Source organism: Anguilla anguilla, chromosome 18, assembly GCF_013347855.1.
Source record: "Anguilla anguilla isolate fAngAng1 chromosome 18, fAngAng1.pri, whole genome shotgun sequence".
Classification (NCBI taxonomy): domain Eukaryota; kingdom Metazoa; phylum Chordata; class Actinopteri; order Anguilliformes; family Anguillidae; genus Anguilla; species Anguilla anguilla.
The window spans coordinates 26,803,562-26,826,186 of NC_049218.1; the positions used below are offsets into that span (position 1 = coordinate 26,803,562).

Sequence of the window (22,625 nt, forward strand, 5' to 3'; positions counted from 1 at the left end):
TATTACACAGCTGTAGAGCATCCATAAACACAGGCTGCGAGTGGATCTGTTTAATTTTTTCGAACTGCAGGGATACAAGGGCAGATGTTATACGTGCCAGGGAAATTTTACGTTCCTGCAGCACACCACTAAATCTCATCCTCCGTTGCTACACTACCGCCTCGCACGCTTAAGAGGTTCAACGCGGATGGCGCAACCTACCCACGTTCACATAATTATGAAATGTTCCTTTGACTGCCACATCTAACAATCCAACCACACTTTTGCTTCCTGGTCCGCAACGACCAATCACAGAGCAGAGCGTGAGTCGTATAAAAAACGACAAAATCATGCTAGGTCGAGTGGTCAGTATTCCTAGTATATTTTGACAGCTTCTCAGGTGAGGCATCTCGTCCGACTCCGGGGGCTGTTTCACTTTCTCTGAGTTTCCGAACACACTCGCTGTGAGCCTGGGGCTGACACACTCAAAAAACAACACTCTGAAGCCCTACCATCACGGCACCATGAGCAAAAAGAAAAAGGACTGGAAAGTGGAAAAAGGTAAGTCGTTTGAGGGTAATAAATGTAGACTATTTACACTGACTCCGTGGATGTGCCTCTTGCGACTGAGTATCATGCCGTCGCATCCAGCCAGCGACCATTTCTTTCAGTGTAAGGAATCTGAGCTCACTACCTATGCACCGATTCAAAATGCAGCGGATCCGGAGAGTGTGTAGTACTGTCGCACACCGCGCAAATGTTGTAATCTGTAGGTACAAACGCTGGGCTCCACTACTCTCTCTCCGTTCAGAATTGTACTGCTCTGTCTTAACGTCGCTATTATAAAACACCCCTGCCTGCCGAAACCGTCGCTACAGTGGCCGTGCACACAGCTTGCAAGTGCTATTCCGTCAAGGTGTTCGGTTGATGTTGCTCCGTAGCCGTCTGCTAGGCCATGCAACATTTTTCTCCAAGTTCACCTGTTAGAATGACAATGGCTTTCGTACGAGGGCGGCGATGTTGGTTGAGTGGTGTAATGCTCTTAGTCGTTCACATGCCTGTAGAGAGCCAGCGATGATTCAGAGAAATGCGCATAAAGTGAACCGGCTATTAGTGGATAATCAGAAATGTGTGTTTACTCTCCATAATCGGTGGTGGTAGTAGTGCAAGACATTTTATTTATTTATTTATTTATGTCTTTATTAATTAATTATTATTATTATTATTATTATTATTATTATTATTAGGCTATTAACAACGCAAATCGCAATGTGCAAAATACGCACAAGGCGTTCGATTTGAATGGAATAAGCCAGGAACCTGTTGAATACAGTGCATGTACTAGCTCGTTCCAAAGTTTTGAATCGCCTTACTTGTCGGAGATTAACCGTAACTGTTTTATTTATTACTAGCCATTCTCCCTAATGATTTTAAATGCCCATGACAACCCACAGGACAATTACAGATCAATAATGTTGATCTACTGAGGACAATTCACTGTGTTGCTCATTGTCTAATTCACTGTGACTGTTTTCTCAAACTTTGAGAATTACAAAGATTGTAGAATTAAAATAGCTTGTTTTTAACACGCTATTTCTAACTAATATTGTTGAATTACAATGGCGGGTTGCACAGCGAATGGAGAACAGTAATTTAACCAAATCCTAACCCTAACCCTAATCCTAAACCTAAACCTAGCATGCATTATTGCATGGTTTGGAGAAGCTTAGAGGAGGCACTCTTGTAAACCGGTGTTAGAAGGAACAGCCTTCAGAATCTGATTTTACTATCACCCAAAATAAATTTCGGTGCTGGGGAGCTGGCTGTAAAATGTAGTCTGTGATGATCGCTATGATGTATTGATCAACAGGAGCCTGTCCCTTGATGGATATCATCATCTGGCGCACTACCAAGGCCCCTCAAGAGAACATTTGGGCTGGATGACAGTCTGTCTTCAGTGATGTAGCGTTAGGCCCACCGATGTTCATACTTCATAATGTTTGGTTGTAAAGAAAATTTGTCTTTGTACCTGATGGCAGTTTGGGTACTAGTCTAGCAAACAACAAACCCTTTATGTTATTGTAGCACAGTCTGATGATTTAAGAATTCTTCATTGCGTATGAAAAGATGCAAAGTGATACCCGTGTGCGGTGGCTTCTGGGTTTTATGTTGGCTCAATATTTTTGTTTTATTTTATTTAAGGTTTTTTTTTTTTTATCAGGTTTTTATCGGTTTTTCCCTCCTCCGTTCTGTCGCTCCCATATTCAGGCCCTCCAACCAAAAAATGCATTCCACTCATATACTGGGAGTACTCCGGACAAAAGGACAGTACTGTGCAGAAGATGCCATACATCATTCAAATCTGCTATTCTTGAAAATGGCATGAAAATGTACACTGAAGGTTGTAACAGCTCTGTATATAAGAGGGAATTTTGTTGCCAAATCAGGAGCATAATCTATTCTTCTTTGTGTAAATTGGTAAATGTAAATGTATAGTTTCTGGGTGTTGGGTATGAATTGCAGGGTGTTTGCAATATACAAGTGTACAGTACTTTAGTACCTGTGCAGAGCAGCTGTGATACAGCAGTGCTGTTTGTTCTGGACACATGAAGTCAGGGTTCCAGTGAACCAATGAAAGGAAGTTAATTTGTGAAAGGACTGACGATGGCGCACAGCGAAATGTCATTCTTTAACTTTTCCCTTCATTTTGTTTCCTCCCCAATGTTTCTTTTTGTCCACACTTTGGAGTGTACTGCGGTCCCACCTGCAGTCATATCTCAGGTGTGAGCGTTGATGGACCTCCTCTGAAGTGCTTGTCTGCAAGCTGAGTATGCTCTGCCAGCCACACAGCAGTAAAGGAGAGTGCTAGATCCAGCCAGAGCTGGTGGAGAGGTGTATCTTTACATTACATTGCTGGCATGTAGCAGACACTCTTATCCAGAGCAACTTGCACAACTATTACATAGCATTTACATTGCATCCATTTATAAAGCTGGATGTATACTGAAGCAATGCAGGTTAGGTACCGTGCTCAAGGGTACAATGGCAGTGTCCTACCCGGGAATCGAACTTGTGACCTTTAGGTTACAAATCCAGCTCCTTACCCATTATGACTCTTTTCCGCCCGCCCCGTATCTCTCATGGCTTACACTGTTAGCCCCTCCTCACCTGGCACATCAGTGGGAGGAGCTAATCTAGGGGGCTACCTGAGGATCCCTAGTCCACTTAAACCCCCTTTCCACCCCAGACAGGAAGGGACCAATTACATCCTGCCATTTCAGGCTGTGCCAGTCATGGTTGGTTAACAATACAGCTCAGGTTTTTACCTGTGACCCAGGCCTTTCCAGACTGAACCAGGTGGGCGACTAGAAATGAACTGCTCTTAAATGCATTCCCTGGCTGCTTGAACCATGCCCCGAATGAACAAGTTGCGTAGAGCTAAAATTCTTCCAAGTGGCTTAATTGATAAAAGCAATAACACAGAACTGCATTAACGTCCTTTTTTCTGCAGATGTCCCTGGTGTGGCAGCTGTAGCGTGTTGCATTGAGCGCTATAGTACGTGTCTATATTTGGACTTAGTCCAGGTATTGATTTTTTTTTCTCCTTCTTCTTATTTTGTCTCGCCTCGTTTGTCTTAATGCTACTGTTTAGGATCGTATCCTTATTAACCAACAGAAATGAGCAAAAGATCATCTCGCAAAGTGTAGCGGATAAATGAATCGGCCTTATAATGTTTACTTCTCTGTGCGTTCTGGAGAACAGCATGGACGTCTCTTTTGATTAGCTGTTGAACAAGGGCAAAACAGCAGAATCGGGAAAAAAAGAGAGAAATGTATTAAGAGATGAGTGGGTGTTTAGGAATTACCTTTTTTCAAAGCCTGCATCTATTGTAATTGCTAGGTGCTCAGGACCAAAAGCCAGACGGTCAACATTATCCCAATAGATAGACATTTGTGGGAATGTTTGTTTGAATTCAGTGGAGCTGCAGCTTGGATTGATTTCTCGTTGAGTGGCCCTCTTCTATTGTGACAATAATTTTACTCGCTCTTATTTGTATCAGCATAAATGTCAGAACGTCTCTGAAGGACCTGTTTCTGATATAGAGCGCTGAGCTGAACAATGCTTCTGCTACAAACCCACACAGAGCCCTCCTTGTTTGGGCTTTGTATTGATGAGATTTATTTTGGTCATCGATATCTTAAACATTTTGTGTGATGGGTAACTTCATCCACCAGCTGCCTGAAGTTAACATGTTTTCCCCTGCTTTGTAAGGGGAAGTACCTGGTCTCTCCCTTTGTAAAAGGAAGTACCTGGTCTCTCCCTTTGTAAAGGGAAGTACCTGGTCTCTCCCTTTGTAAAAGGAACTACCTGGTCTCTCCCTTTGTAAAAGGAAGTACCTGGTCTCTCCCTTTGTAAAGGGAAGTACCTGGTCTCTCGCTTTGTAAAGGGAAGTACCTAGTCTCCCCCTTTGTAAAAGGAAGTACCTGGTCTCTCCCATTGTAAAGGGAAGTACCTGGTCTCTCCCTTTGTAAAAGGAAGTACCTGGTCTCTCCCTTTGTAAAAGGAAGCACCTGGTCTCTGCCTTTTTAAAGGGAAGTACCTGGTCTCTCGCTTTATAAAGGGAAGTACCTGGTCTCTCGCTTTGTAAAAGGAAGTACCTGGTCTCTGCCTTTGTAAAGGGAAGTACCTGGTCTCTCGCTTTGTAAAAGGAAGTACCTGGTCTCTGCCTTTGTAAAGGAAGTAACTGGTCTCTCCTTGGTTCTGTCATCCAGGCGGTAATTAGAAGAGTTTAGTTTTGGTTGCGTGGTCCCTGGCTGATAATTATACCCACAGTGGTGCAGATGGCAGCCGTGCACCCTGGTGCCCCCCCCTCCCCCCTCGCCCACTCCATGTCTGCAGCGGGTAAGGAGTTGCCAGTGCCGTGGCCCCGCCACTTCCGCTGACCCTGCTCTGTGTGGGAAGTGCAGCTCGCTCGAGCAGCAGGCAGCCAGCATTAACGCTGGAGGAGAGGAGAGGAGAGGAGAGGAGGGGAAGAGCTTTTCTTTTGCTGCAGTGTGATAGCAGGGTCCCTGCATGCACACACGCATGCACATGCTCGCACGCACGAAACCCACACACGTGCAGGACATGCACACACATGCACACACGCATGCACATGCTCGCACGCACGAAACCCACACACGTGCAGGACATGCACACACATGCACTCATTTGCATGTACGCGCATGCGCCCCTGTCCACACACGCGTGCGCACATGCACACACCCATGCACGTGCACGCACGGCAACGTGCACGCACATGCACTTGCAAGCCCGCGTGCACATATGCACGTGCTCGCATGCACATACATGCACACACACAGACACACATGCACGCACACGCACGCACACACACACATGCACGCACACACACACTCAGACTTTATCTCTCTCTCAAACTCTCTTAACTCGGACAGGAACTCTCATCTGCAGACTTTGTCTAAGAATACTTGCAGGCTAAAGTTTGAAACTCTGTCTAAAAGAGGATGGGGGAAAAAAAAAACCTTTCGGGGCTCATGAGCACTCAATATACTGCAGAAAGTAAAATGCATTTATGCGAACTTGACAGGGCCCAATATGCTGTCAAAATCTCAAGTGCTGCCACTTGCAAGCTGTTTCTATTGTTGTGTCTGATTAAAATGAAGAAGATGCCTTCACCAATTTTCATTTTAAGAATACAGTTTTATTTATTTATTTATTTATTTTTTCTTGAAAAACACACCGCAAATGTGCAGACCATCAGCGAAATTGAACGCGTTTAGATTGTTCTCTGAATAGACTTGCAAAATCAACAGCGAATGACAAAATATATATAACAATAACAAAAAACAAAAAATGCTGATTTGCAATATTACGAATTCTAGCGCAAAAGTACACTCACCAGCCACTTCATTAGGTAAGCCTTTCTAGTACTGGGTAGGACCTGCTTCTGCCTCCAGAGCAGCCTGAATTCTTCGTGGCATGGATTCAACAAGGTGCTGGAAACATTCCGTAAGGATTTTGGCCCATGCTGACAAGCATCATGCAGTTCCTGCCAATTTCTCGGTTATACATTCATGCTGCGAACCTCCCTTTCCACCTCGTCCCAAAGGTGCTCTATTGGGCTGAAATCTGGGGACTGTGCAGGCCTCTGGAGTAATCTGGAGTCACTGTCATATTCATGGAACCAGCTTGAGTTTGTGTGCTTTGGGCCATGGCACATTATCCCGCTGGAAGTATCCATTTGCAAAAGGGTAATCTGTGGCTATTGAACAATGCACATGGTTACCAACAATGCTTTGGTATGCTGTGGCAATCGAATGATGCTCAATTCATATTAAGAGGCCTAATGTGTGGCAAGAAAACATTCCCCACACCATTAGACCAACACAGCCTGCCTGTACTGTTGACACAAGGCGGTATGGATCCATGGATTCATGCTGTTTACAACAAATTCTGACCCTCCCATCTACATGTTGCTGCAGAAATTGAGATTTGTCAAATCAGGCAATGTTTTTCCAATCTTCAGTCGTCCCACTTTGGTGATTAGATGCCCACTGTAGCCTCGTCTTCCTGTTCTTAGCTGACAGGAGTGGAACCAGGCGTGGTCTTCTGCTGCTGTATCCCATCCGCTTCAGGTTTCGATATGTTGTGTGTTCAAAGATGCCCTTCTGCACAGTACTGTTGTAAAAAATCTGATATTTCAGCATTTCTGCCCTTTCTGTTATCTTGAAACCTACTCATACTCCCCTGACTCATCTTATTACAATTTTCTGTAAACTAGAGACTGTAATGTGGGGAAATCCCTGGAGGGAAGCTGTTTCCGAGATGCTAGAACCACCATGTCTGGAACCAAAAATCATACCACGGTCAAAGTCGCTTAGGTTGTGCATCTTGCCCATTCTAATGTTTGATCAAACTAAAAACTAACCCTCTTACCATGTCTGCATGCGTCATATATTGAGTTTTCACCGCAGGATTCACTGTTTGGTGGAGCATGCTAATTGTGTTAACAAGTATGTGTACCTAATTAAGTGACCTGTGAATGTGTGATTATGACCTCCAAATGATTTAATCAGTATAAAATTAGGAATTTTTAATTGATAAATATGTTAATGGATACATTTTCACTATAAATCATAACAGATGAACAATTGGTTATCAATCATTCTGATCAGTGAACAAAACAAAAATTATGCTTAATCAGTTAGTGATATCCAATCGAATATATTTTGTGTTTATTGAACTCATATAAACTGTTTAAATTGGATTAACATGGGACAGTATTTTACAGTATAAGTGTAGTGGTGTCATATAATCCTGTTACCTCTGTAGTTTCTCAGACGTGAACCATTTTGCCCCCAAACCTTTTTTCCTCAAAAGGGGCAATAACAAATCCTCTTCAGAAGAGGTGAAAGGATGGGATTTGGCTCCATAGCTGGCGTCCCCTGATACGACCTAAGCCAGACTTACAGAGTGTAAACAGTGTGTGAACAGAGTAAACATGGAGCAAACGGAGTGTAAACAGAGTTTAAACTTTCGTTAGCTCCTGCGGCTTTCGTGTACCGGTTGTGCGGTCCCTAAGATGGTGGGGAGGACCGCACCCCCTCCCCCCACCTGTCGCCGACCGAGGGCTGTGTCCCGGTCCTGCGGTTCAGTTTCCGAATCCGTAGCAGTGTGACCCGACCTGGTCGAGAGCAGGGGCTGTAGGCACTCTAGGCAGGCTTCTCACTGAAGATTTGAAGTGCACTTAAAAAAAAAATGTATTTGTTTTATTGTGCTTCTGTGAGGGACATTGACTACCAAACAGAGGGGAAGCTATAGAACTGTTCTGAATAGTAGCTATTCTTTTTGAGAATATGAGAGTCCTTAATATCTGCATTCTCAGTGCTCCTAGTGCTCATAAAACACTCATTACATTTATAAATGTGCGCCTTAATTTGTAGACCAGGACTGAGCAACAGACTCATGGCAGACATGTTTCTACGCTAGGGCCATTTTTAAGCTTGCCTTATGGTCATTTATGCAGCCAGTACACCCTCAGACATACAGTATTTCTGTAAATAAGCACACTAAACCCATTTAATACGCTACATAGTATTGTCATCTTATGCTAAAATGCTAATTATTGGAGAGTGCTGAATAGAAGAAGAAACAATCATTTTGGTAGCATTTAATGTTCACATAAAAGCCATGACTCATGTCTTTCAGTATCCACATTTAATTGGTAAATTTAAAAAATTAATTAATTAATAACATATAATCCGTTTTTGTAAAGGATTTGTGAGCAAGTTGGTACTTGGATAAACAATGCTGAATATGGCCAATGACAAAGAATATGGCCAATGCTGAATATGGCCAATGACCAAGAATATGGCCAATGCTGAATATGGACAATGACCAAGAATATGGCCAATGCTGAATATGGACAATGACCAAGAATATGGCCAATGCTGAATATGGGCAATGATAAAATATCTAAAATATTTGTTATTTCATTTTATGAGGTCAGTTAAAATACTTTCAGCAGTAGTGTAACCCATTGTTGTCCACGTGAGCCTGGAAAAGATATGAATTCCACAAACTAAAAAAAAAAAAGAAGTAATTTTAGATTTTTTTAACCTTGGTGGATGTGGACTGGTATTTAGAAATAGTTTAAGTATCAATTCATGTCAGACGACAAAGATAAAGCATCAACTGTGACGAGGCTACGTTCAAACTACGAAAATATGAAATTTAGCTCGTCACAGCACACCTGTCTGAACTCACCCCTCACCTCTTAATTCTAGATATTTCCTCCCCAGAGTTGTGACTGACAGTTGTAGTCATACTGATGGGTCTTACCCTGCTGAATTCAGAGGTATGATGTGATATGATGACCAGAGTGGATGTGTGTTAGAAGAGGGGCTTTATACAAAAAAAAAGCTGGGGTGGGTAGCACTGTTGCCTCACAACAAGGAGATCCTTCGTTCAAATCCCAGCTCAGTGACTCAGTGAGCGTGGCGACAAGTCAGTTCATCGAACTTCTGCCCTGCTGGAGCTGCCCCAGTCAACTTTGAGCACTGCTATTGTGAAGTGGAAACGTGTAGGAGCACAACCGCGGCTCAGCTAAGAAGCGGTAGGCCATGCAAGCTCACAGATTGGGGCTGCAGGGTGCTGAAGCGTGTAGCGCATAAAAATAATCTGTCCTCGGTCGCAACACTCACCACAAAAACCAAAACTACTTCTAAGTCAGCACAAGAACTGTTTGTCAAGTGCTTCATGAAATGGGTTTCCATGGCCAAGCAGCTGTACACAAACCCAAGATCACCATGCGCAAGGCCACGCGTTGGCTGGAGTGGTGTAAAGCACATTGCCGTTGGACTCTGGAGCAGTGGAAATGCATTCTCTGGAGTGAGTAATCATGCTTCACCATCTGGCAGTCTGACGGACGAATCTGGGTTTGGCAGAATGCAGAGTGCCAACCGTACTGGCCCAAATAATGCCAACTGTAAAGTTTGGTGGAGGAGGAATAATGGTCTGGGGCTTAGTTCCAGTGAAGGGAAATCTTGTATCTTGCTACAGCATACAATGACATTCTAGAGAACTTCCAACTTTGCGGCAACAGTTTGGGGAAGGCCCTTTCCTGTTTTAGCACGACAATGCCCCTGTGCACGAATTGAGGTTCATAAAGAAATGGTTTGGTGGGGAAGAACTTGACTGGCCTGCACAGAGCCCTGACCTCTACCCCATCAAACACCTTTGGGATGAATTGGAATGCCAACTGCGAGCCAGGCCTTACGCCCAGAATCAGCCCAATCTCACTAACGCTCTTGTGGCCGAATGGAAGTGAATCCGAGCAGCTGTGTTCCAAAACCTGCGAGAAAGCCTGCCCAGAAGAGTGGAGGCTGCTACTTCAGCAAAGGGGTCCAGCTCCATATTATTGCCCATGGTTCTGACATGAGATGTTCAGCAAGAACATATGGGTGTGATGTTCAGCTGTCCACATACTTTTGGAAATGTAGTGTAGTTTGTGATCTGAAGAGAATGTTCAGTTGTAGATTGAAGGCAATCAGCAAACACTGGCAGCATTGGGCATCTTTCAGTCACACCCTTACTACAGTACCTAGCCTCTTATGATTAGACTTGTGGGAGCAAGATGTTGCATGCACTCCAACACAGGGCTTTGGCAAGTAAGTAGTTAAAATGGAAATTAACTCAAAATGTGTAAGTGCGTAAGGAGTATTTATCTTAAATTATGTCTGTTGAAATGAGGAGCACTTTTACAGCACTGGGAATAGCTAGCCATGTGTCCTTACTGTAAGGAAATATATTCCAGGGAAGTATTTCTGACATACCCATGCATTAGCGCTATTCCCAGGAGCCCATTTTAGCCAAACATTAATCAGGCGTTCTGTGGTGTGAGTGTGGAATCACAAATGTGTTTGGAACAGAGAGTCATTAGTGGAGCCGTGTTCTTCATCGAGACAAGTTGCGTAAGGCGTACAGAAACACGAACGTGGAGAGTGTAACGTACTGTACGAGTGACAGGTCCTTTGAAATCTTTGAGCGGCCGCATATGTTAATGATACTCGCCGGGCCTTGTTTTAATGGCAGGGTTTCTGTTGAGTGGGCTCGAACGGGGGAAGTGGTGAGCATCGAATAGCGCCAGCTAAGGCTGGGAGCCTGCAGCGACCGGCCCAGGGCAGGTCTTCTCCCAGCGGGGGAGAAACGTGCGTCAGCTGGCCAGCGCTCCTCGCGTCGCCGCCAAAACTGTGCTTCGCGACTCCGCGGCTAGCGCCCGCATGCTAGCGCCCGCATGCTAGCCGACCTCCACAGTGAGGGATACGCGTCTCAGATCAGCGTTCTCTCCGGTACTGAGCGACTTGCTGGTTGTGAGATCGCGTGCTCGCTGGTGGGTACGCGAGTGGATTTGCGCGTGCAGTGGCGGTCCTTGTGCTGGACGGCATAGCAGCGACTCAAATAATAGATTATTACAAATTATGGAGTAATTTTATGAGAAACACATCGAACAGACAAACGCACCCTCAACTAAAATTTTAACTTGAGAAGATAAAGCCATTTGTAGAAGGGAAAGTGATTGGAATAAAAACTGAACTGTGCTGACACCTAGTGGTGTCCTTTCTCCGTTGCTTTATTTCAGAATGCAGTCCAGACTCGCGTCGTGTGTAATTGGCTGGAATGTCCTGGAACTCCTGAGGTGCAGCCGATGGCGCTATCGCCCGTTTAAATATACTCCCGCTAAACGTAGGCAGATTTCAGCAGCGTATTTCCGGCTTTCGTAACCGCACGGTCTGTTATGCCGCGTTCCGCACAGGCCCTGCGAACACGTGCGCGGAGCACTGAGAACATATTCCGAAAATACGTCCAGAAACGCCCCCCTTAGCACATCCGAAGTGTGTGTGAGTAGGAGGGGGGAGGGGGGAGGGGGGCGGCCCCTCGCCCCTCGCCCCTCGCCCCTTTGTGGCGCGGTCGCCAGCGCTTGGCGGCCATGGCGATTGAAGCCGCGGCGTCCCGGGCGCGGGTTAAGCGTGCTGATGTAGTCCGCGGGGCCTGGGCATGCTCAAGGGCTGCCAGCCTCTCCCTCTCCCTCTCTCTCTCTCTCTCTCTCTCTCTCTCTCTCTCTCTCTCCCTCTCTCTCTCTCTCTCTCTCTCTCGCTCTCTCTCTCTCTCTCTCTCTCGCTCTCTCTCTCGCTCTCTCTCTCGCTCTCTCTCTCTCTCTCTTTCTCTCTCTCTCCCTCTCCCTCTCTCTCTCTCTCCCTCTTTGGCTCTTTGGCTCTGGCTCTGGCTCTGGCTCTCTCTCTCTCTCTCTCTCTCTCTCTCTCTCTCTCTCTCTCTCTCTCTCTCTCTTTCTTTCAATTACAATAAGAGCAGCCTCGGGGACGACGGAGAGCACCGCGCGTATTTAATCAAACCCGGCCGGGCAATTATGCCCTAATTGGGCTGCCTTTGTTTTAAAGGCGGTTGTCCTAGAAGCACTGCCCTTCAAAATGCAATAGGTCTGTATTTTTGCCAGGGAACAATGTACAGTTGAGTGACGCTATAGGTATGTGTGTTCGCCAGGAATTATGGAGAGTAGTGCAGTAGGTATGTGTGTTTGGCCATACATTAAAAGAGGACACAATTTTTTTGATCAAATGAAAGGCTGAGGTTAATCGTCAGGCTCTTAAATTAGGTTGAACACGTTTATTTTCTTTCGTGATTTTTCTCTTAAACGTATCAACACAATGCGGGTTTGGCTTGTTGTCATTTGCTTTGTCTTTGAATTCTTCATTATCTTCTGGATGGTTCGTTTTAGTGGTCAGGCATCCACACTTTCCCCTGTTAAGGGCCTATTGATTCACTTGAGTCTTTAATTTGACCAGTTAAAAATAATTGACCTTTTGTATGCATTTGTTTGCAATGTAGCACAATTAGCACAATGTGAACATGGGATGTTTATTCTACATGACATGCATAACTGCTCTACATGGCCAAAAGTATGTGGACACCTGACATCCAACATCTCATCCAAAATTATGCGCATTAATATAGAGTTGGTCCACCCTTTGCTGCTAAAACAACCTCCACTGTTCTGGGAAAACTTTATACTAGATGTTGGAGCATTGCTGCAGGGACTTGCTTCCATGCAGCCAGAAGAGCATTGGTAAGGTCGGGCACTGATTGGGCGATTAGGCCTGGCTCACAGTTGGCTTTCCAGTTGATCCCAAAGGTGTTGGATGGGTTTGAGGTCAGTGCTCTGTGCAGGCCATTCAAGTTCTTTCACACCGTTCTCGACAAAACCATTTCTATGTGGACCTCGGTGTGTGCCCCGGGGTGTTGTCATTCTGAAACAGGAAAGGGCCTCCCCCAAGCTGTTGGGGAAGTACAGAATCGTCTAGAATGTCATTGTATGCTGTAGCATTAAGATTTGCTTTCACTGGAACCTAGGGGCCTAGCCCAAACCATGAAAAACAGACCAATATAGTGTATTTCTGATAAAATGTGGCTTTGAATTGCATTTATACAGCCCCTTTGGTGGATCTCACCGCACTTTAGAAGGAAGTTGAGGAGGGGGTGGAGACGCACCTCAGCCACTTCCCGGCCGTACATTAGCATCCACCTGGGTGATGCACAGTGCTTATTTTGTTCCGGAGTGCGCAGCACACAGTAGTCAATGCGGAATACACTGCAATCGTTTATTTTCCATTGTGGATGTTACTGTGGCCTGTGATCCTGAGCTGAACTGTGACTGTGCCAGTGCCCTGTGATCCTGAGCTGAACTGTGACTGTGCCAGTGCCCTGTGATCCTGAGCTGAACTGTGACTGTGCCAGTGCCCTGTGATCCTGAGCTGAACTGTGACTGTGCCAGCGCAGACTGGCTGTGACTGAGCTGAACTGTGACTGTGCCAGCGCAGACTGGCTGTGACTGAGCTGAACTGTGACTGTGCCAGCGCAGACTGGCTGTGACTGAGCTGAACTGTGACTGTGCCAGCGCAGACTGGCTGTGACTGAGCTGAACTGTGACTGTGCCAGCACGGACTGGCTGTGACTGAGCTGAACTGTGACTGTGCCAGCGCAGACTGGCTGTGACTGAGCTGAACTGTGACTGTGCCAGCGCAGACTGGCTGTGACTGAGCTGAACTGTGACTGTGCCAGCGCAGACTGGCTGTGACTGAGCTGAACTGTGACTGTGCCAGCGCAGACTGGCTGTGAATAACCTGCTTTGGTTTGGTTTGGGATGGAAGGGAGAGATTTGGTTTTCAGGTTATTTCATGCCTGATGTGTTAACCAAAATAACATTCAAAATGTGTTCAGTCAGTTCTACTGAAGGAGTACCATGGTGGTTGAACGTGACACTTCCCAGTTGTCTTCAGGCAACAACAAAACAAATGTGCATAATTTTTTAATTCTTCAGTCATTTCAATGCACTTTAAAACGTATTTTTCTAAGCCTAAATTTCCCACGATAAAAATTCACCCGAACCGTCTGGGCGTGGTAATGAGAACTGTCCGTTAGCTATGATTGACAGACCGTGTCCCGTTTCCATAGCTACCCCCGTGATATGCGCTCTCTTTGGGAGACTGAATTTTCACACGCTAGCTAGCTTAGTAGGGCTAGTATATCAAGTATCGGTAGATAGCTAAGGTAAGGACGTTGACTTATATCCAATTATAATTTTTGATATCTAGCTAGCCAAGTTAAGATAAAAGCACAACTATAACGTCCTCATAAAAGCAAACTAGCAAGCTAACGTTATCGATAACATTGTCTTATGAAAGCAAACCTCCTAGCTAGCTAACGTTAGCTAGCTAGCTAAATGAATATAACCAGAAATAATCTAAAGGTACTCTAATTTAAGTGAACCTAACGTTAGTCAAATATTTGCATTGTCTGAACAGCAGGACGGTGTGTGCTGTCAGATTTCTTTACGGGGCGTGGAAATGGGAGTAGTTACTGTATTAGTGACGTAGCAAAATTACAACTTTCTCAACCGGTTGAAAATAGGACGATGAATTTAAAACGCATATTTCTCCAAAAATACAGAACGGACATATTTAATACTTTGCTCATTGTGTTTCTTCAATGCCTCTTGTGCAAATAGCACATAAAACCGAGAAAGTGTGAAAATCACCATGGTACTCCTTTAAGATACCCCGACATTTCTTTAGAGCACTGCATATAGAAATGTGCTTCTCAATCCATCTAACTTCACTTTCACATTTTTCAAAGTTTTACTTTTAATTCCTCCGCAGTTTTTTTGCAAAATAATTACATTTTGGCCGTTCCTGAAAAGAAAGTAAATTTCAGTACCTGTCAGCGCCATAGTCAGTTAAGCATCGCTACCTGCTCCCTGCACGTCTTTGGATTTTCTCCCATCATCCTCCAGGGGCGCGCCAGGCAAACTGCCCAGAGCAGATTCGGTTGGCGCTGCCAGCGGCTCAGCCTTCTTCAGACGAAATAGCGCGCCTTTCCTCTTGCCACTGCACGCTGGCACGCGTGCTTCTCGTGCCATTACTCATAATTAACCGTGCCATCTGGTGAGAAACACGAGCTCTGTTCAGCTGCTTCTCTGTGTAAAGATTTTAACGTCGGTGTTTTGGTTGTTTTTTTTTTTTTTTTTTTTTTTGTTTTGATCCCTGTAGCACGGTTGCTGGGCCTGACACTGGATGAGAGACGTAAGGAGTACTCCTCATACGTGCCTCTGGACAAGATTCCCACTTGGAAAAAGCAGGAGAAGAGTAAAGGTAAGGGGCGGAGCCGGGAGAAGCCTTGCACTTTAATTACCTTTCTTTAATTATCTTTGGCGTTTTTGGCATAATCTTTGGGAAATGTCACATCTCTGGAAAGCTGTGGAGAATCACTCTCAGAAATCACTCAGAAATGTTCTCCTCTTGGCACTTTTAAAAGTGAACCGACACCTGTTTCTTTTCTTTATTGTTCTGTCAGCCTGACCTTGATATTCACACCAATATGAACATTAATATAACCCCCCCCCCCCCCACCCCCCCATGCTCCCCTCCCCAGTGTGTGTCATCATGGAAAATGCCAGATCTCTGACTCTCAAAGAACACATCATCCAAATCTGTCTTCTGCCCGAGCTGCATTTGACAACCTGACAGTAAAAAAATAGTTCGCTTATTTATTTATTTATTCATTCATTTTTGGGGGGTGGGATGTTGTTGGGGAGGGGAATTCATTTGTTCATATTCCATAAAGATTTATGGAAACTAACTGCGCAAACAAAAAATGTAAAATTCCCAGTTGAAACGGCTCTCAGTGACTCCAGAGCTCCTGACGGCTGTATTCCTGGCTTTGCCGCGCAGTCACATCACGCCACTGGCTATTAAACTGAGGGCGGAGCGCGACTCGATCTTCCCCAGCCTGAGATTGCACAGCGGTCCCCTGGACTGAGCAGCAGATTATTATAATATTCAACTATTATGATTTATTTGCTTCGCAGATGACCTCACCTTGAGCGACTTACAATTTTTAATTTAAAAAAAAATGTACAATCCATTGCTGTGAGTGAATTCTTATTTGTTTGTTTCGCTGAAGCAATTTGGTTAAGTACCTCGCTCACGGTTGCCGCGGCACTGGCCCCGCCCGGTCTCTGAGCCGCTCCGTTACACTGCCGCCGTACGCTACGCTAGATTAGCCTCCCGGTGTCAGCTTTAATCTTTTATCTGGTTCGCGGTGAATTGGGGTTAGGCGCGAGGGATAAGCCTGAGGACTTCGGTCTGTGTTCCGCGGAGCCCAGCCGCTAACCGCGCCTGGAGCTCGGGGCCTTGCGTTCGCGACCAGACCGGCGGGCTGCGGCTACGCCAGGGCGGGCTTCGGTTAGCGCCCGCCAGCGCCCGCTGCTCACATTTATTTATTTTTATTTTTATTTTATCGTTTATTTTTACAGGGACAGTGCACAATTACAAAAGTAACTGCACCAGAGTTAGCTAGCAGCTAATTTACATCTGTAAATCCGTGGGCAGGTATACAAATGACAACCACAAAACAGCAAATGCACTACATAAAACAGCATAATACATAAAAGTCCATCAATGTGGGATAGTTAAAATCAGTATGATATACATGATAAAAACCGTATGATGTGTATGATAAAAACAGTAGCTGCTGGGCGGCTGCCGCCGGCAGGTCGCTGGTGATTGGATGCTGTTCGCGGGCGCGTGCGTGCGTGGTGTGTCACTGAGGATTGGCTTCCATGCGCTCCCCTCTCTCTCTCTCTCTCCGAAACGCCGCTGCTCGCTTGCTGCTAACGCGCTGGAGTTCTTAACCGGCTTGCCCTTTGGAGACGAGGAAGTGAGCTCTGAATTCACTCTCTGTGCTGCTGGAGCTGGAGGGTTGTTGGGTTAAGATGAGGTGGAATTTTAATACTGCCGGCACAGAGTTTTGTAATTGTGCCCCTCCTGTACAATTCGTCAGTGCCCCCAGGCTTCTCGTTTCTTCGATTCCTCTGTCCTCGCATCCTTTCCTCGCTCCTTAGCTCCGCCCAACAGAGGACGCGAGGAAAGGACGCGAGGATGGAGGAATCGAGGAAACGCGTTTGAGGAAAATGGAGCTTCCTAGGGTGCACGGAGGAGACCATGTGGTAGTGGAGGAAAGGAGGATGCGTTTTTCAAATACTGGGACACGCCCGCCGTCTTATTTTACTTTAAATACCCTTGTTGTGTTTTACAGGAGCAGATGAAGCCTGCCCTCTGTATTTCTTTTAGCTGGTCATGAGTCGTGAGGCCCATATAGAGTCCTGCATGATCGCGTGTGTGCAGTTATTTCAGTCTTTTATTTAAGTCCAGGTATTTGTCCACTGCTATGACTATGTCTCGGAAGAATATCATTCATCATTCCATTTCCCTGGACGCTGTAGGACACTCGCTGGCGTGTAATGGCTTGCTAATGTAATCACGCGTCCCTCGGTGGCAGTTTACGCCTCGCGATTGAATTTCTCAAGGCCACCTTGCCGGGCCTCGTGCTGCCTCGCCTCTTCGCCGGGCTCCCTGGGTGCTACCGAAGCAGCGCGTTTGTATTCTGTTTCTGGTGCCAGAGAGACGGAAAATTATGAAAATAGATTTTTGTTTTATTATTTTCTTAATCGAAGCACGCTTGTTTGTCTTTCTCAATTATGTCTCTGCGTTCGAACGGATTGGATTCAGCCAGAAAATGAATACAAAAAAAGTTATTTTCAAGGATGTATGAAACTGCCAGATTTTGATGAAATCCCCCTTGAATCTTTCATACGAGTCAGTGGTGAATGCAGCTGGTAATTAAATGTCTCTTTTTTTTATAGCATTTTCGGGGGGTTTGTACAGCACTCTCCAGCGGCTTGCCCTTTTCTAGCTGTCAGTCCTGGACAAATCACCACGGTATCACATCCTTCCTGCTACGCCCGCTGTACATCTCAGGGTGTCACTCGCGTGTGGGCCGTGCTCAGCAGAGGTGTGCGGTTTGGCAGAGGTTTTGGCTTCCTGTTCTGACTGCATGCTTTTCTGCATGCTTTTTCTGTGCCTAAAGCAAGCCTGCGCTATGAGAGCCGGTGTACTGTTAGCATCGGGCTCCACAGTAAGCACATGCTCGGCGGCTGCTGTTCGACCTGCTTCTGAAGTGCAGCTGGCGGACAGGGTCTCTGTCTGGGTCAGCTGGCTAATTCGCTCTCAAAAGGCAGTTCCTCGCTGCACCACAAGATGGAGCCATTTCGAGAAGCAGCGGCTCTTGCGCCCAGTCGCGGGCGCATTCGCTGGTGCTCTCCGAGCTGGTCTCGTCAGCGGCGGCAGGCTGTTGTGAGCGAGCGGTGAGCAAAACCACGGCTGACAGAGTTCAGGCTTGACCTTTTGAGAGGTATCAACCTGCCTTTCCTCCAGACGAGGAGTCGATTTTCTTAAGTGGCTCGAGAGGTGCTTAGAGGGGTTAAAGGTCTTGTTAAAGACACTTCACCCCTGTTGACTCACGCCTGTTAGAATGCATTTTTAATGTGAACATCTCCAAATCGGTGAGGTCGTCATACTGTTGATCTGGGGATGAAGTAGCCCCGTGATTTCTCCCAAAGAAAGGTATGATTTTCAGAGTTATTATGCCTCCAGATCCTTTATCAATCCTCTGCAATGGTGACACACACTGTAGTTTCGAGCCGCTTACGTCATAATTGCTGTGATGCGTACCACTGTTCTGCCAGGATCTTTGTGCGATGTTCAAAGATCCTAATGTGCGTTCGAGAGGAGAAACGGGTCATAATGACATCAGACAAGCAGGAAGGAGCGTATGAATAATACTGGGTCTCTATCAGAGATCTCGGTGCCCTTCACAGAATCCAGGGAGGTGGGCGGAGTCTCATCGCCGCGGTAACCTGAGCTTTGCCTTCGCAGGAAAAGAGGAAGTGGACGAGCAGGATGCGCACCCTCTGAGCGACAAGGTGTCTCTTTACAAAGGTGACATCACCATCCTGGAGATCGACGCCATAGTGAATGCTGGTAAGTTTGCGGATTTTTGTATTTATTCATTTTCGAAAGATTACAAGCTGAAACCTTTCGAGATCCACAACTGGATCAACATTCAAAAGCCAGGGTATGTGCGCCGTGCGATTTCATATCTGTCTGAAATTCGGTTTGGGTCCAAAAATGTGTAAAATGTTTTTTTTTTTTTTTTTTGCTGTTGGTTTTTTTGTCAGAATAATGGTGCAGGATACCATAAATGAGTGCGCGTGTTTTAGGCGTTTGCTGCCTTGCTGTGACTGCACCAGTCCCATCCTGCGTATGGCTCGGTGCGAGTTGGCCTCGGTGGTTCATATCACGTTGCACATTCAGAGAGCTGGGGATGGCCGGGACTCAGCGTGGAGGCCACAGACGCAGAGAAAAAAAACACCGACAGGCTGTAAAAAAAAAAAAAAAAAAAGGAAAAGAAAATCTTGGAGAACATTGTGCTGCCTGAGCCTCCTTCTGCACAGTATGTGCTGTCGTGCTGTGTTGAGTTATCAAACCCCTGTCTGAACGCGCAAAACCCCGACGGCCTCCTGACATGGGGTCCTGCAGTCCTTTGCCTTTCGTTGCTGTCTTCAGAAGAGGCTGCGGTGAAGAGCTGCTTCTCTGCCTGGCATGCAGCGGGCACGAGGGGCTGGCGCGAGTGCTTCCGTGGGCGCGAACGCCGCCTGGCGCAGAGTCTGGTGGCGCTGCCATCTTCAGATTACTCTTCTGCTATTCACTGGCGCTTCTGTACCATTATTCTTAACATTAAAGGATGCTGGGGCTTATTATCAGAGCCATTGTGGTGAGTATTTATAAGAATGCAAAAAAAAAGCTTTTATTTTCATCTCACGCTATCAGTATGGCTGTGATTCTGGAAGGTAATCACACTGGAAACACTGCGGTACTGTTATGTCATCGTTCTGAGGGACGCGTTTGAATATGGTGCTCGTGAGCCCTCTAGTGTCTGAAAGTAGAATGTGCAGGTCTGACGGGTTTAATACCTTCATTCAGCAACTGTTTTGACATTCTCTCACAAGTGACAGCTGCTGGCTTTTTCAGCCAGAGTTCTGTCCGAAGGGTGTTCATGTGCGGAATGACTGTTACATTGAGCTGGAGCCTTGTTTTGCTGTAGCTGATGGCGTATGATGCCTGCTTGTAAACAAAGACTGACTAAAGCCATTTAGAGGGACTGTCAAAATGTACAGTCGGACATCGCCTGGAAACAAAGATCAGCTGACGGGTCCTTTTCACAGCGGTCTGAATACAAGATACAGCAGTGAGGCCTTGCTTATGTATGCATACTCTACAAATACCTGAATACAATTTTAATTCATTAATAACTCATTCAGTTATTAATTAGAGTAAGACCAGAATAATAACTGAATGAGTTAGACCTGATCTGTGGTGTAGTGGTTGATAAAGTTGTTTTATTCCGATGGGGTGGGGCAGGGGGACTTATTTCTCTCAAATATAAATCACTGTTGAAATGACAGAACAGGATATTACAAAAAAATCCACTGCTTCTGTTGTGCTGTCATGTAACCACTCCTGTGTTGGGCGGTACCCTATCTGTATTTGAGTGTCCTAATGACCACTCCCAGGACTCTGACAGAACAGATATGATTGGCTAAAGGACGCTGCGCACCCTACCCTGTCTACTCGACGACAAACACTGTGTGTCTTGGTTGGAGACTTCATAGGACAAAAACTTCATCAAGTTATTTTTATTTGCTGTACCATCCCGCTGATACAGTTGTCACTCAACAAGAGTCCTCATCTGTCTTCATTCAAATACAGGGAGACCTTAGGTGCACCCATTTATACTTTACTTTAAATGTATTAAAGCACTTTTTTTTGTACGTCATAATTGGTATACGCATAAACGAATTTCCGTAATTATAAGGCCAGCTATAAAACGGTACTAATTGTTTTTTGATTACAGTAATTATAACAAGTTGATATTTAAATGGCTATGTATGGTTCCCAGGTAACTGTAGGTGACACTGCAGGAGTCTGGTAATACGTCATAAAAGAATGTAGAAATATGATATGGGCAGCTGTGTCTGCCTCTCCACCATTGCTCTTTTCTCTGTGAGAGGCTCTCTCTCGCTGTTAAGCCTTGCTGGCTGGCTCCACGTCCATTTATTTATTCTTTTTTTTTCCTTCTTCCAGAACGGCGGTTGATTTTTTTTTTTTTTGTTGTTGAAATATTCCTCCTGTTTCTTTTGACGCCAACGTCAACTGGCTGAGTCAGCCCTGTGTAAGATCCGCCCCTGAGTAAAACCCGTGTGAGTCCCAGTGTAATACCCGGGTAAGCTCTCGGCTTTCCAGAGGACCCAGATAAGACCTGAGCAAAGATGTGCGCAAGCCCACAGTAAGCTCTGAGGACCTCTGGAATTTCCTGAGGGGAGGGGAGGGGAGGGGTGGGGAGGGGTGGGAGGGAGGGGGGAAGAGAGACACAGCAGGGGAGAGATGACAGAACGCTCTTCTCCGTGTCATCCCCCAGTACGATACATCCCCTCTGCGTGTCCAGAGCGTCTGCTCCATTGATGTGCTCTCCGGCAGGCCGGTGACTGTCTGACCCCGCGCACCGGGCAGACGGAGGTTCGGGACTGAGAGAGCTGAGCGGAGTACGGGATTAGCGTTTCCGAACACAGCCGCTAGCCTGTGTGCCTGCGCTTGTGAGAAGCTAACGCAGCAGTGAAGGGAGGACCCAGCCATAAACCCGCTCTGCCACACTGACCCCACCCTGCAGTCTACTAAGGACATAACCCAAGCTCAAAACTGCAGCCATCGTCACCATTTTCTACCAGTGATAACTGCTTTGGATCTAGTGACCACCGATGAACATCTACGGTTCCCTGAAATTAAATTAAAGAAACAAGTCCCCCTGTTTAGACTCATCAGTAGTGTAACACTGTGATATTTAATGGGCCCACAGTCACTAAACTATAAAGATAAAAATGACAGCAGAATGTATGATGGTTAATACCCTCCCTTTCAAACTCCATTAAAAGTCCGTTCTTGTTAGCGGTTTATTCCTCGCAAAGAGCCTGTTCCTCTCGCGGAGGGCTTTGTGGAGAGCGGCGGCGGAAACACGAGCTGGTGATGGCGCGCGCGGAGAGAGAGGAGTATTCTCCAGGGCCCCGCTGTAGCTGTGCAAACACGCGGCAGAATCAATATCATCTGTTAAATGTAATTTGGCGGATATTGTGTTTGCTCGCGTATCGGAGTCCTTCAGAAGCGTCATTTAACTGGTGCGGGAAGCCCTCGAAAGCGCGTCGGGTTTTTTTTCCGCCCCCCCCCCCTGGGTTCGCCGCTAAATCTCGCGCGCCGCCGTTCGCCACCTTAATTTGCCCGCCGACAGGCGAGCGGCGGGATTAGAAGCGGCGGCAGGGTTCCCCGCAGACCGCTGTGACACTTTTTTATACGCCAGAAAGGGCTCAGCAACTGGAGGTAAAAAAATCATTTCGGTTTGACCGACGTTGCGCGCCTTGCCAGATGAGCCGGGATTGGAAGGGGCGAGCCGCGTTTTCCCGGCTGTCGGGATGCGGAGGAGGTTTGCGGCGGACCGGGATCAGGAAAGCGATGCTTGCCGTTGCGACGTGGCTGGCGTAGCGATTTTATTAGGTTTGATTCTGTTTGAACGTGGTGCTGAAGTCAAGCTGGGAGAGATACAG

General features: G+C 46.2%; 1 protein-coding gene across 3 annotated transcripts in view; it reads left to right on the forward strand.

The window, feature by feature from the left end:
* The first annotated feature begins 317 nt into the window (after window positions 1-317).
* macrod2 (mono-ADP ribosylhydrolase 2) overlaps window positions 318-22,625 on the forward strand; it is a 562,649-nt gene continuing 540,341 nt past the window's right edge. For 2 of the 3 annotated variants that reach the window (XM_035400443.1, XM_035400444.1), the window contains exons 1-3: window positions 318-540; window positions 15,124-15,225; window positions 18,850-18,954. In XM_035400443.1, the coding sequence (XP_035256334.1) occupies window positions 504-540; window positions 15,124-15,225; window positions 18,850-18,954 (244 nt within the window). In that variant the 5' untranslated portion in view covers window positions 318-503. The remainder of the gene's footprint in view (window positions 541-15,123; window positions 15,226-18,849; window positions 18,955-22,625) is intronic. The other variant, XM_035400445.1, reaches the window with a different exon arrangement.